This window comes from Scyliorhinus torazame, chromosome 19 (genome assembly GCF_047496885.1).
Source record: "Scyliorhinus torazame isolate Kashiwa2021f chromosome 19, sScyTor2.1, whole genome shotgun sequence".
Taxonomy (NCBI): domain Eukaryota; kingdom Metazoa; phylum Chordata; class Chondrichthyes; order Carcharhiniformes; family Scyliorhinidae; genus Scyliorhinus; species Scyliorhinus torazame.
In genome coordinates this window covers 116,602,354-116,617,533 of record NC_092725.1, presented here as the reverse complement: position 1 = coordinate 116,617,533, position 15,180 = coordinate 116,602,354, and the positions used below count along the sequence as shown (strand labels likewise).

At 45.8% G+C, this 15,180-nt stretch overlaps 1 protein-coding gene across 6 annotated transcripts in view; it reads right to left on the bottom strand.

Moving 5' to 3' along the window:
• Positions 1-233: 233 nt before the first annotated feature.
• Positions 234-15,180, bottom strand: part of rab3ip (RAB3A interacting protein (rabin3)) — an 86,345-nt gene continuing 71,398 nt past the window's right edge. For 2 of the 6 annotated variants that reach the window (XM_072485096.1, XM_072485094.1), the window contains 4 exons: positions 6,767-6,790; positions 3,669-3,768; positions 3,469-3,538; positions 234-664 (listed from right to left, as the gene is read on the bottom strand). In XM_072485096.1, coding sequence (XP_072341197.1) covers positions 582-664; positions 3,469-3,538; positions 3,669-3,768; positions 6,767-6,790 — 277 coding nt within the window. In that variant the 3' untranslated portion in view covers positions 234-581. Of the gene's footprint in view, positions 665-3,468; positions 3,539-3,668; positions 3,769-6,766; positions 6,791-15,180 lie in introns of those variants that run through there. The other 4 variants (XM_072485097.1, XM_072485095.1, XR_011936541.1 and 1 more) reach the window with 3 other exon arrangements.

Genomic DNA, 15,180 nt, shown 5'->3' with positions numbered 1-15,180 from the left:
TTCATTTATCTTAGATTTGCTATAGATTTGAATTATAAAGTGTAGTTCTTAGAAAATACACTGTATTTAAAGTGCACAATGTGAAATCAATAACTCAACCATTATTAACTGAAATAGATTTCACATGATGGAACGGTTGATCTGCTATTCAGAGAATGAAAATCACACACCCTGCCAAACTATTTTAAAATATAGTATATGAAAACAAAAAGCCAGCACACACAAAGCATTCATTTTTCTTGCAAACATGTTGCATAACAGATAACTGAGGTCAACATTTATTTCAGCTGCTTTCATTACACCCAAAACTTTGTTTCTACGCACTGCCACTGATACAGTTGCAAATATCAACACAGCTCTTCAAATGTCTGAAACTAAAAGCTTGTAAACAGAAAATGTCTCTTGTCATTTGTCAAAATTACCCTTTTCGCACTTAAATGCAGCCACTGAAAAAAAAAAATCAAAGATGGTAGGCCTACTTTAAGAGAAATAAATATTTGGACAATAAAGTCTTAGAAACCACATTATTGTTGATCACTCATTAAAGCTCATGCATTTTTTCCCCCCCCAATAGTTGGATCTCAGAGTTCTTCCTTGTAAAATCCCAGTTTGGCAAATGACATTTCCTTCCTCAGATGCATCACCTCCCAAAACATTTGTTCAACTGTAAGAAACAGAATATAAAAATTATAAAATGTCAAAAATCATAATGTACATCACTCAACTTAATAAGAGTCACTTGTGCTCATACAGTAGTCACTGGAGGCTGGCAGAACTTTCATGCAATGCACAAATGTTAAATCCAGAAATCTCAATTTTTTTTCCACACATTCAATGTGTACAATGCAGGTCACAGGTATAGTTGAACAGCAAGTTTTCAAAACAATGGGCGCGATCTAATGGCTGCACCATGCCGACTCAGGACGCAGCGCGGCTGGTAAATTTACCCTGCTTGCTTCACCTCGCAATCAGTGAGGATACGTCTCCCACTATTCTGACTTGGAATTTGTCGACATTTCTTCATTATCACTGGATCAAAATCCTAGAACTGGCTTCTTAATATCACTGAGAGTGTGCCTACATCACAAGGGCTGCAGCAGTTTAACAAGGTGGCTGACCACCATCTTCTCAAGGGCAATTGGGGAGGGGCACCAAATGCTGACCTCGTCAGCGACACCTACATTCCATGAAAGAATAAAAAACCTGAAATGGAGACAGATGCATACACAGCAAGTTGGAGGTACATTCCCTGTTTTATAATGTTTAACTCCTTCACCAGTCCTCTTGTCTATCATTGGGTGGGGAGGGGTGTTTATATTGAGGCCAACTTTTCCATGTATATAGAGCTGGATCAACTTCTCCCTGGCTTAACCAAGTCCTCCGCTGTCTTTGTGTTGTCAGACTGTTTGTTCCACATCCAGTCATGGATAGATTACAATTCCCTCTACTAAGCATCTGGCATGCTATATCATATTTAGGTCCAACCAGAAACTTTGTACTCTCGCCGTAAATTACATCGCCCTCTAAAGCACTGTCTGAGGTTGAAACCAAATATTCAACACCAACACTGATCTGTGATTCTAATCACTTAGTCTCTCCATCCCAACAACTGCCTGCTTCCACCTGAACAACAACACCAACCTTCAACCCTGCCTCAGCCCATTTGCTGCTGACACTCATAGACAGCTTTTTCACCGTCAGATTCTACTATGCTCATGTTTTTTCTTAATCATCCATAAACTCAACTCATCCAAAGGTGCCCATATCCTATTTCACAACCATCACTTGTTTTTCTGATCTAGATATTTTAGACCTGTGATGTGTAATTTCATTAAAAGTGCAGTAAGGCTTAGGCTTTTTGGAAGCTTCAGACACATGTCTACCCAAGTTTTTCACTTCGATATCCCAGACTCCCACATCTTCAATTTAAAAACCGTAACCTTGTATTTTAATCCCTTACTATCATATCTTTCTCTATCTCACCAGCTCTACAACCTTTACTTCAACTGTGGTGTTTTTCATATCCTCCATTCCATTCCACCCTAACACTAGAAGCCATGCCTTCGCCAGCCAGACACAAAACTCTGATTCTCTCCCCAAGGCTCTCTGCGTCCTTTCTCCTTCAAGTTTCTTCTAAACACCTGCATCCTTGTCCAAGCTTTAGTCATTCCTGCTAACAATTTTCTTTCACTTGGCAACCGTTTCTGTCTGATTATGAAGTGCTTTCTGAAACGAAATGAATGAAAGCTATTTTTGGTGTTCATTAATAATCTCAGCATGAATTGAGAGAAAATAAGTTCCTGCATTAACAAGTGCAGTGGTACACAAGGTGAAAAAAAGGCACCAACAGGACTTGAGAAGCTAAAGGATGGGAAGTTGAATATGCAAAAGGGAGGGAGCATGAGAAAATAGAATGCACTTGTATGAACTTGGGAAAGAAGAGTGAAGAGTGCTTCTGTCATTTTACGCGTCTTAATCTAATTAACAATTAGATTTAGCAAGGGTCGAAAATGCATATCCACAATTTATCTGCAAGAAAGGATTTTTTTTCTACAACCTTCTGATATCCACGTGAAAAACTGTTGGGTAGACATGTGTCTGAAGCTTCCAACAAGCCTGTGCCTTACTGCACTTTTAATGAAATTACACATCGTAGGTCTAAAAGCAGTGGTGCAGTGGTTAGCACTGGGACTACAGCGCTGAGGACCCGGATTTGATTCCCGGCCCTGGGTCACTGTCCGTGTGGAGTTTGCACATTCTCCCTGTGTCTGTGTGGGTTTCACCCTCACAACCCAAAGATGTGCAGGTTAGAACATACAGTGCAGAAGGAGGCCATTCGGCCCATCGTGCCTGCACCGACCCACTTAAGTCTTCACTTCCACCCTATCCCCCTAACCCAATAACCCCTCTTAACCTTTTTTGGTCACTAAGGGCAATTTATCATGGCCGATCCACCTAATCTGCATGTCTTTGGATGTTGGGAGGAAACCGGAGCACCCGGAGGAAACCCACGCAGACACGGGGAGAACGTGCATCCTCCGCACAGACAGTGACCCAGCAGGGAATCGAACCTGGGACCCTGGCGCTGTGAAGCCACAGTGCTAATCACTTGTGCTACCGTGCTGCCCTTTTCCTTGGAGCAGAGAAGGCCGAAGGGGACCTGATTGAGGTGTATAAAATTATGAGGGGCATAGGTAGGGTGACGAGGAAAGAACTTGTCTCCTTGGCGGACGGGTCAATAACCAGAGGGCATATTTAAGGCAATGGGTAGGAGGTTTGTAGGAGATGTGAGGAATCTGGATCTCATTGGCTGAAAAGGTGGCAGAGTCACCGTGCAGCAAGGCATGTTCATAATCTACCTTTGATTACAAAACTACATCAGCAGCTCCTCAAATGGCAATAAGATATCCTCAATAACCCTTAAAATAAGACCTAATTACAATTGCTGTTTTCAAAATAATCACTCACCATCTTGTTGTTTAACCAGACCTTGCTGAATATACCGAATATAAGTGAAGAAATTGCATACAGACATAATCTAGAGGGCAAGACAGAAAAATTACAAATCTTTTCATTTGTACCAGAATTACAGAAACTTTTAATCTGTTTCAGTATTTTAGAAATACAATCTTGCTTTATAAATATGCAGAAGGTGCATCATTCCTTACCCTGTATCTACAAAATGGTGAAACATAGTAGTAGCTACTGGAATCTCCCAATTTAATTCGGTGTTTACAAGTCTTAGTTTGACCACTCAGGGCACACTTTCTGTGGGGAAAAATATGGCAGAATGAGAAAGTTGATGAGGAAAGTTTGTATCAAATTATGCAATCATGATCAAAGTTGAATAACTGATGATCAGATCGTCACTTCTATGAAATTATGGCACACAGGAAACAACATGTTAAGCAAAAGTCGGAGATTTGATAAACATATATTTAAGTATCACACCAGAACTGGAAACCGAGGAGGATCTCTCACTTTTCAGATTTCTCACTAATCCAGCAGTGAGGAAAGCTGGATTTGAAATAGCGAATAAGTGTCTGCCTTCATGAAGCAGTGATTCGAGACATTTATTGACCAAAATATTTCAATATTAGGATCTTGGTGTATATGAATCTGATAGCATTTATGTCCTGATACCAAATCCTTAATTTGTTTAGATTGTTCATTCTCGGGATATGGACATCACCAGTAAATCCATAATTTGTTGCCCATCCTTGGTTGCCTCAAGGTGAAAATGGGCTGCTTTCTTGCACCATCATATGATTTGACATAACTAAGTAGCTTACAAAGCCACTTCAGTGGGCAATGAAAGTCAACCACATTGCTTTGGAACTGGAATCATATATAGGCCAGACCAGGTAATGACAGCAAGTTTCAATCGTTAGAGATGAACAAACAATCTGAGTTTCCACAAAAATTCAATAGCTTCATGTTTTTCTTTTTACTGATGTCAGGTTTTCTTTACGGAATTATTTTTAAAACAAATTCAAATTCTTAAACCATCACATGGCCAGCTTGCTCGTCCAATATCATACTTGCTACTCCATTTACCCATTCTAACGATGCATTTCCAGTGTCTTGCCAAAATGGTTCTCTGCTCCCCGTTGTTCCTCGTTTCTGAAACACTGCAGAATTTTTGTAATTGGTACATCCCATGCAATTTTTCCCATTCCACAGCTATAGCAAGGAAGATATTTTGAGGAATCTGTGCTGCTTAACCAGCGATTCAGTTTGAAAAAGAAAAATTTGTTTTTTATGGTACTGGAGTAACTCATTGATTTGTTGTCAGAATATTTGTGTATTTCATAATTCTAACACAAATATCAACATTTTTATTACAAGATGGATGAATAAATTACAAAAAGAACATTCAAAAGTAACAAATTTAAAGCACAAGTGCTCAAATCTGATGCTCAACTTCAGGCTACTAATAGTATGATATTAAGTACTGTTGCATTCTTATAAGGGAAAAGTTTGCATTCGAAATATATCGGATAGGTTTATTTTAAATTATATAGTTGATATTTAGTAATTAAGTTAGTGAACTGGGAAAACGTTGTCCCCTGTAAAATTACCAGATGGCATCATGTTGGAATGTTCTCCTAAAGAACAAACTGTTAACATGTCCTTGGGACATCACAAACTGTTTCACATTTAGGCAATTGTTTTTTGATTTGAAATCACTGGGTAAGCAGTGATAAAATACCTTCCCTCATATTGCTATGACACAAAGATAAATTTTGTTGTTATCCCTATAATTAACTACTTTAACTTTGCATGGAAGAAAGCAAATGGGGAAAATATGTCCCTTCCTCGGTTAGGATATAAAATGGTATTAAGAAAATGTAAAATGCAGAGAACCATTTGGCATGAAAGATGTTTATTCGAACAATCAAGAGTGGGCAGTTTCAGGATTTTACGGATTAATTTGAAATGAAATGAAATGAAAATCGCTTATTGTCACGAGTAGGCTTCAATGAAGTTACTGTGAAAAGCCCCTAGTCGCCACATTCCGGCGCCTGTTCGGGGAGGCTTGTACGGGAATTGAACCGTGCTGCTGGCCTGCCTTGGTCTGCTTTAAAAGCCAGCGATTTAGCCCAGTGAGCTATACCAGCCCCTATTTCCAAATTTCCAAAAGGACCAGCATTTTTGTTTTCAAGCTTTGACAAAAAAAAATCATTGCCACTGGAACAAAAATTAATGAGACAGCTAATGCTAATGGCTGGACCATTTCAGAAGACAGATAAGAATCAACCAGTTTGGTGTGGAACTCAAGTTATAGATGGGTCAAATGTAATACGGATGGCAGTTTTCAATTGCTAAAGAACATAACTCAGCTATGTTTTTATAATCCAAAAACTAATGGTCATTTTTCTAATGTCAACTTTTTATTTTCAGATTTCAAGCTACCTTACCTGTTGAACAGAATAAACTGCAGGCTAATTACTTTATCAAACTGGCATCATAAAGGCATGAATTTCTCAAAAAGGACAACGCATTCAAATTGAATTCATGCTCTCCATACATTATTCGTCATGTAAATCTAATTAGTGGTAGCAATTTTACATCTGTTGACACAAGAACACAGTCTGTCCTATTCTCACTCAATTTCCACCCACATGCACTTTCCAACAGGAGGAACTAGATATCAGTCAGAAGTGCAAACCCAAGCTAGCTTTTTCACGAATGAGGGGAACTGATCCCACATCTATCTGGCATCAGATAGTTGAGCTAATTGAACCAAATTTTTCATTAGCTTCTACTGCACTAATAAAGGTTTTCGAAACTAGTTACAGTTATTACTAGTTACAGTTATTATTACCATTCCAAGTCATAATATAGTTCTTTCAATACTGGCTTATTTCCTCAATGATCACCATAAATAAATAACAAGCCAATGAGTACGGGACAAATCAATGAACTCAGCTCAACATACCCCAGCGAGGAAGCTTTAAAAAATATGGGTTTTAAATTCCGACTTTATAATAATTTTGAAGTTCCGTTCTTGCCTATGAATTCACAACTTCCAGCCCTGTTAATCTAGATGTCCAGCAGCTTTATTACTAAGCCCTGTAGGTTACCTGAAAATAATTTTCCATAATAAATCACCATTTTCTGTGCCAATGTTTTGTTTGTTACTTGAGTAAACGTTAAGAGAAGTAGTATAACCAATTCTGCTTTTCTAGAGAATCAGTTGATTGAGAGAAGGATTCAATATCAAGTGCAGCACTGTATAAACAAAGTGCAAAAAATAACTTACTTTACAATTTCAGCTCTCCGTCCACTATACAGAGAAGTGAGGAAAAAACGTCAGGATGCAAAACAACAGGAAGAAAGAAAAGCAACTTCAGCAAAACATAAAAAGAAAAGCAAGAATAAAGATGAGTTTTTGTGTTTCATGCAAAATAAATGTTATAAGCTAATTGAACCAAAATTTTCATTAGTTTATTTTTAAAAACTACCGAGCAGACAGATTTAAGAGTAAACCTTATGCTAGATAGCAAAATTGGTTTGGAAAATGTGGTCAATGTTAATTTTAGCCACAATAAAAACAGCCCTAGTCATTCTTTTAAAGACGTTTTACCCCTATATAAACATGAATGGTGATAATTGGGAGGATAAAATCCTAACAACCGTTTGAAAACTTAGGTCTAGATGGTATCCCCCTGTGCTGTAATTATTCTATGATTTTAGGTCACTGCTGATCTTGCCTATTCTATTTCACAGTATGACTCATTATGGGTTAGGTCTTACACAGAATCAACAACAATGATTCTAAAGTATCTAAATTGAAACAAATCCCCCCACCCCCTCCATTGTATCGACAGATGAGAAAGAATAGACTAGAGGAATCTTTGTAGTTGGAAGCTGGATTTCTATAAATGAGGAGTCCGTATCTATAGCAGATGATCGAATATTGTTCCCATTTCATCCATAGGGAAATAATGATAATTATTTTAATATATGTAATCAGACAGTGGGCTCTAAAGAGTTAGATTTTTAGATCAGTTTGGAGCCTGAGCAATACCCAAAGTTAGACAATAAAAAAGTGACTCAAGCGGGAATCAAACCTGGGACCCTGGTGCTGTAAAGCAACAGTGCTAACCACTTGCCTTGTATTGCTCTGTTCAAATTGGCTACCAGGTTCCTATATCTCAAGAGTGACTACACTTCAAAAGTACTTCAATAACTGTAAACACTTTAGAATTTTAGTTTATGAAACGTAAAACATATATCCAAGTCTCTTTTTATTCTTTATAAAGTTCATTAATAGCGAGCACATTAATCCAGGATATTGCTTCATGAAAAAGCGACATATCCAGTTTACAATACGGCAACAAAATGCGGCAACAAAATGAATACTGAAGTTCTAACTTTCCTCACAGATCCAGGAGGAAAAACATAAGGGGATGCACTCTGTGCAATATGCAAACCTCTCTGATGATGAAGGTGGAGACGGCATAGGGGTGCAGTGGGAGCCTTGGTGTGGTCCCCGATCAGGGGTAACCACCGGTTTGTCCCGGGGAAGATGGACGGGGGGGTTCCAGGGCTGGCACCAGGCGGGGATTAGAAGAATAGGGGACCTGTTCATCGACGGGACATTTGCGAGTCTAGGGGCACTGGAGGAGACGTTTGAGCTACCCCCGGGAAATGCATTCAGATATATGCAGGTGAGGGCTTTTGTGAGGAGACAGGTCAGGGAATTCCCGCTGCTCCCGACACAGGAAATTCAAGACAGGGTGATCTCGGGTGTATGGGTCGGGGAGGGCAAGGTTTCAGCAATACACCAAGAGATGAAAGAAGAGGGGGAAGCGCTAGCAGAAGAGTTGAAGGATAAATGGGAGGAGGAGTTGGGGGAGGAGATTGAGGAAGGTTTGTGGGCTGATGCCCTGGGTAGGGTCAATTCCTCCTCCTCATGTGCCAGGCTCAGCCTGATACAATTTAAGGTGGTTCACAGAGCGCACTTGACAGGGGGGGAAGGTTGAGTAGGTTCTTTGGGGTAGAGGACAGATGTGGAAGGTGTTCAGGGAGTCCGGCGAACCATGTCCATATGTTTTGGTCATGCCCGGCACTGGAGGGGTTCTGGAGAGGAGTGGCGGGAGCAATATCTCAGTGGTGAAAGTCCGGGTCAAGCCAAGCTGGGGGCTAGCAATATTTGGAGTAGTGGACGAGCCGGGAGTGTAGGAGGCGAAAGAGGCCGGCATTCTGGCCTTTGCGTCCCTGGTAGCCCGGCGAAGGATCTTGCTAATGTGGAAGGAGGCGAAGCCCCCTAGCGTGGAGGCCTGGACAAACGACATGGCTGGGTTCATAAAGTTGGAAAGGATTAAGTTTGCCTTAAGGGGGTCTGCGCAGGGGTTCTACAGGCGGTGGCAACCGTTCCTAGACTACCTCGCGGAGCGTTCGAGGAAGGTCGGTCAGCAGCAGCAGCAACCCTGGGGGGGGGGGGGGGGGGGGGGGGGGAGACGAGAGATTGTTTGAGGGGACGGACGAGCGGGGGATAACATGGAGGGTGGGGGAAACTGACACGAACGGGCGAGAGCCAGTGTATAAAGCTCTGTAAATATATCTTACTGTATATATCTTGCTCAGGGCGATTTTGTGTTATTTTGTTACCGGGGCGGGGGGGTATTGTTTGTAAGGGGGGAAAATTGTTTTGATTTGTTACAAAACTTTAATAAAAATTTTTTTTTTTTTTTTAAAAAGGAAACCCACATGCTTGTCTGAAATTCTGTAGCCCCTACTGGGACACACACGACACCTTGCAAACTGATAATAGACCCAAGTCTCAATGCAGCCTACCAGGATACATCACCAACCGCAACCTGGTAACTGACCAGAGTGGCGAGGTCTCAGGTTTCAATCTTCCATAGAAAACATGGGCAATCTTCAGCCATTTGGGACAGGCCATATGTGGCCACAACTTGTTAACAGCTCCAATTGTGACTGTGGCTATCTGTCAGACCATCATTTGCATACTGAACTTCTGCCCCGAGACCCCCATTTCTGGGGGCAACATTGGCTGAAGCCAATGAACAGATTCTTAACCTAGACATCGAACTATGTACTTCCCAGCTGTACAATAAAAAAGCGCAAGAGTCTCAGTGCCTAGTTTTTAGCTTTAGTAAGGTGGAATCATACAACCGTAGAATAGTTACAGCACATGGCCTGCCATGTCTGTGCCAGCTCTCTGTGAGAACACCTAGTGCCACCAGTTGTCATTATTTATTATGGCTACTGATTAAAATCTTGAAACAAAAGGGAAAGTCAAACACAGGTGCTCATGCACTGGCACAAAGTTGTCTTTGCTTGAGCAGAACAGATTAATTGCCTGATGAATGAGAGCTTGAGCACTTGTCTGGACCATGAGGCTGCTTGGTACTCTGTAATCCTGCCAGTTCCATTCTGCAAGGCAAAGGCAAGAGCAATGATGGTAGTCATCTGCCTTTTGAGAAGTGTACTCCAGAGCTCGTTCCCATCTTCAGGCAGCACCTGGCATTATTATTGATTGGACACTGAACTCTCCTCTAGCCCAATCATGGCCTCTGCACATCAAAATGGTATCACTGCAGTGTGGGTCGGGACCAAGAAATGATCTAGGCATCAGATGGAAATCTGGAAGTTGCTGTCAGAGATACCCTGCTTCTCCGTAGGGTGCACTTTTGCAGTCCTGGTCAATGTACTCACTCTGAAATGAATGCAACTACATGAACTTGAGGTACTTGCCCACAAGCTCCAGTTAAAGGCAGTAGAAAAGTTTTGTCTAATGCATTCAGGAAGAAGGTGGCGTGGTTGTTAATGGCATATTACCAAACCACCTTTCCAGCCCTGAAAACTTTACAAATGTGAGTTTCTTCCCTCAAAAGATAATTATTGTTGATGCGTTAAAAATTTATTTCTGGACTTCCGGGTGCGGCTATGCAGAGCTAGGTCGCATATTCGGTAGCTCACGCTTGGAACGGACTTTTACGCTCTTTTACAGGGCCCCCACGGCATTTGTTTGACATTTCCCGGTGTGGGAAGAAGACTGCAGCATTCCCCTGACAGTGTCCCCCAGGAATGTTATGTCTTTTGGCTACCATACCCGGCAGAAACAGTAAACGATTTGGCTGCAACAGGATAAACAGGGCCTCTTCTAGTATGCAGGCGGGGGAAGGGCAAGCTTAAAGCTGCAATCTGACTTGACTCTATCAAAGGTGAATTCTAGCAGCAGAGGGAACAACTGTGAAAAGATCTACCAAGGCCATTGAAGAAGCAGGGACGAGGCTTCCGGTGGCGGCCATGGAGGAGTAGGTCGCGCATTCGGCAGCTCCCGTCTGGAACGGACTCCCAGACCTTTTTCAGGAGTTTCCATAGACATTTTGGGGCAGACTGGTGAAGCGAACACTGCCAAAAGGATTCCCTCTCGACTTCCGGTTGCGGCTACGCGGAGCTAAGCCGCACGATTCAGCAGCTCCCGCTACCACGGACTTTCGGGCTCGTTAGAGGAGCCCCAACGGAACTTTTTCTTTTTATTATTTGACGCAGCCCGTGGGGAAGGGAAGAGAGAGGTCCCCCTCCAACTTCTATGAAACGGACCAGAAGTATAACGGCCAAAGGAGCGGCACTGGAGCAACGGGAGAAGCGAGGGGAAGAAAACGAAATGGCGGCGGCCAGGGACAAAGAGGAGCTGCAGGAGTTCATCAAGCGCTGCTTCGAGGAGCAGCGCGAGGAGATGTTGGCGCCTATGCTTTCGGCAATTGAAGGACTCGGGATCACCCAGAAGGCCCACAAAGCTAAGATCCAGAAGGTACAGAAAAGAGTCAGTCAGAACGAGGACGAGCGCGTGGGCCTGGCGGTGAGAGTGGAGCAGAACGAGGCGCTACACAAGAGGTGGGCGGGAAGACTCGAAGACCTGGAGAACAGGTCAAGGAGAAAGAATCTGCGAATCCTGGGTCTCCCTGAGGGACTGGAGGTGGCTGATGCCGGGGCATACGCGAGCACGATGCTCGAGGCGATGATGGGCACGAAGGCCCCTTCGAGGCCACTGGAGTTGGACGGGGCACATCGGGTGCTGGCGAAGAAGTCCCAGGCAAATGAGCCGCCAAGGGCGATGGTGGTGAGGTTCCACCGGTTCACGGACAGAGAGTGGGTCCTGAGATGGGCCAAGAAGGAGCGGAGCAGTAAGTGGGACAATGCAGAGATCAGAATATACCCGGACTGGAGCACGGAGGTTGCAAAGATGAGAGCGGGTTTCAACCGGGCCAAAGCGGCATTGTACCGGAAAGAAGTGAAATTCAGAATGCTGCAGCCAGCGCGACTGTGGGTCACATACAAGGGCCAACACTATTACTTCGAAATGCCTGAAGAGGCGTGGACCTTTGTACAAGCCGAAAAGTTGGACTCTAACTGAGGGTTTGTGAGGGTGGGGGGGACGTTTTGGGGTTTGATGTGTGATGGTTGTTGTATATAGGGGGTCAATCACACGCAGGAAATGTTACATGGGCTGGGGGAGAGAGACAAGGCCGCAACAGGAGCTGCGCCAGAGAGGGCGGAGCGGGCTTTGGAAAGGCGGGACGGGGGTCCCCCCTCTGGGGGACTGGAGGGTGAGGGAGGCGTGGACACGGGACTGGCCCAGAAAAGGAGATGGCTAGTCGGCGGGGCGTGGGGGGGGGTGAGAGCCCCTCCAATCCGGCTGATAACGTGGAATGTGAGGGGCCTGAATGGGCCGGTGAAGAGGGCTCGAGTGTTCGCGCACTTAAAGGGACTGAAGGCGGACGTGGCCATGCTCCAAGAGACACACCTGAAGGTGGCGGACCAGGTCAGGCTAAGAAAGGGATGGGTAGGACAGGTATTCCACTCGGGACTGGACGCGAAGAATAGAGGGGTGGCAATATTGGTGGGAAAGAGGGTGTCATTTGAGGCCAAAAGTATTGTAGCGGACAATGGAGGGCGATATGTAATGGTGAGCGGTAGGCTGCAAGGGACGTGGGTGGTGTTGGTAAACGTATACGTCCCGAACTGGGATGATGCAGGATTCATGAAGTGAATGTTGGGGCGCATTCCGGACCTGGAGATAGGAGGCCTGATAATGGGAGGGGACTTCAATACAGTGTTGGATCCAGCACTGGACCGCTCCAAATCAAGGACTGGAAAGAGGCCGGTGGCGGCCAAGGTACTTAGGGGGTTTATGGATCAGAGGGGGGGGGGGGGGGGGGGGTGGGGGGGGGGGAGTGGACCCATGGCGGTTTGCAAGGCCGCAGGCCAGGGAATTTTCTTTCTTCTCCCATGTACACAAAGCCTATTCCCGGATAGATTTCTTTGTTCTGGGTAGGGCGCTCATCCCGAGGGTGGAGGGGACGGAGTATTCGGCTATAGCCGTTTCGGACCATGCCCCGCACTGGGTGGAACTGGAGCTGGGAGAGGAGAGGGACCAACGCCCGTTGTGGCGGCTGGATGTGGGACTGCTGGCGGACGAGGTTGTGTGTGGGAAGGTGAGGGGTGTATCGAAAGGTACTTGGAGGCTAACGACAATGGGGAGGTGCGGGTGGGGGTGGTATGGGAGGCGTTGAAGGCGGTGATCAGGGGAGAGCTAATTTCCATTAGAGCTCATAGGGAGAAGACAGAGGGTATGGAAAGGGAGAGGTTAGTGGGGGAGATTTTGAGAGTGGACAGGAGATACGCAGAGGCCCTGGAGGAAAGATTACTTGGGGAAAGACGACGGCTCCAGATGGAGTTTGATCTGTTGACCACAGGGAAGGCGGAGGCACAGTGGAGGAAAGCGCAGGGAGCGACCTACGAGTATGGGGAAAAGGCTTGTCGGATGCTGGCACACCAGCTCCGTAAGAGGATGGCAGCGAGGGAAATAGGGGGAGTCAAAGATGGAAGGGGAGCCACGGTTCGGAGTGCGACGAAAATAAACGAGGTATTCAAGGCCTTTTATGAAGAGCTGTACAGATCCCAGCCCCCAGCGGGGGAAGAGGGGATGAGACGATTCCTAGATCAGCTGAGATTCCCGAGGGTGGAGGAGCAAGAGGTGGCTGGTTTGGGGGCACCAATTGGGTTGGAGGAGCTGAGCAAGGGTTTGGGGAGCATGCAGGTGGGGAAGGCCCCGGGACCGGACGGATTCCCGGTGGAGTTCTACAGGAAGTACGCAGACCTGTTGGCCCCGCTACTGGTGAGGACCTTTAATGAGGCAAAAGAGGAAGGGACCCTGCCCCCGACAATGTCGGAAGCGACAATTTCTTTGATCCTAAAGCGGGACAAGGACCCACTGCAATGTGGATCGTACAGGCCGATCTCGCTCCTCAATGTGGATGCAAAGTTGCTGGCAAAAGTGCTGGCCACAAGGATCGAGGACTGTGACCCGGGGGTAATCCAGACGGGATTTGTAAAAGGCAGGCAACTAAACACCAACGTGCAGCAGCTCTTAAACGTGATAATGATGCCATCGGAGGAGGGAGAGGCGGAGATAGTGGCAGCTATGGACGCGGAGAAGGCCTTTGGCGGAGTAGAGTGGGAGTACCTCTGGGAGGTGCTGCGTAGGTTTGGGTTCGGGGTAGGGTTTATCAATTGGGTTAAGCTCCTTTACAGAGCCCCGATGGAGAGTGTAGTGACGAACCGGCGGAGGTCGGAGTACTTTTGACTGTACCGAGGGACGAGGCAGGGGTGCCCCCTGTCCCCCCTGTTCGCATTGGCGATCGAACCATTGGCCATGTCATTGAGGGAGTCTAATAAATGGAGGGGGGCGGTCCGAGGGGAAGAAGAGCATTGGGTGCCGCTACATGCGGATGACCTGTTGCTGTACGTGGCGGATCCAATGGAGGGGATGGTGGAGGTCATGCAGACTCTAAGGGAGTTTAGGGAGTTTTCGGGCTATAAGCTCAATATAGGGAAGAGTGAGCTCTTTGTATTACAGGCGGGGGACCAAGAAAGAGGGATAGGGGACCTACCGCTGAGGAGGGCGGAGGGGAGCTTTCGGTATCTGGGGATCCAGATAGCCAGGAGTTGGGGGACCCTACATGAACTGAATTTGACGAGGTTGGTGGAGCAAATGGAGGAGGATTTCAAAAGATGGGACATGTTACCGCTCTCGCTGGTGGGTAGAGAGCAGTCGGTCAAAATGATGGTCCTTCCGAGGTTTCTGTTTGTGTTTCAGTGCCTTCCCATCGTGATCACAAAGGCCATTTTTAAAGAGAGTAGGCAGGAGTATTATGGGGTTTGTGTGGGCGAATAAGACCCCGAGAGTAAGGAGAGGGTTCCTGGAACGCAGTAGGGACCGATGAGGGTTGGCGCTGCCAAACCTGGGGAGCTACTACTGGGCAGCAAATGTGGCGATGATCCACAAGTGGGTTATGGAGGGAGAGGGGGTGGCATGGAAGAGGATGGAGATGGCGTCCTGTAAAGGAACGAGCCTGGGGGCGTTGGTGACGGCACCGCTGCCACTCTCGCCGACAAAGTATACCAGGAGCCCGGTGGTGGCGGCAACGCTAAGGATCTGGGGCCAGTGGAGACAGCACCGGGGTGCAATGGGAGCATCGGTGTGGTCCCCGATCAGGGGTAACCACCGAACATGGACATCGGGCAGGGATTGGAAGAATGGGGGACCTGTTCATCGACGGGACGTTTGCGAGCCTAGGGGCACTGGAGGAGAAGTTCGAGTTACCCCCGGGAAATGCCTTTAGATATATGCAGGTG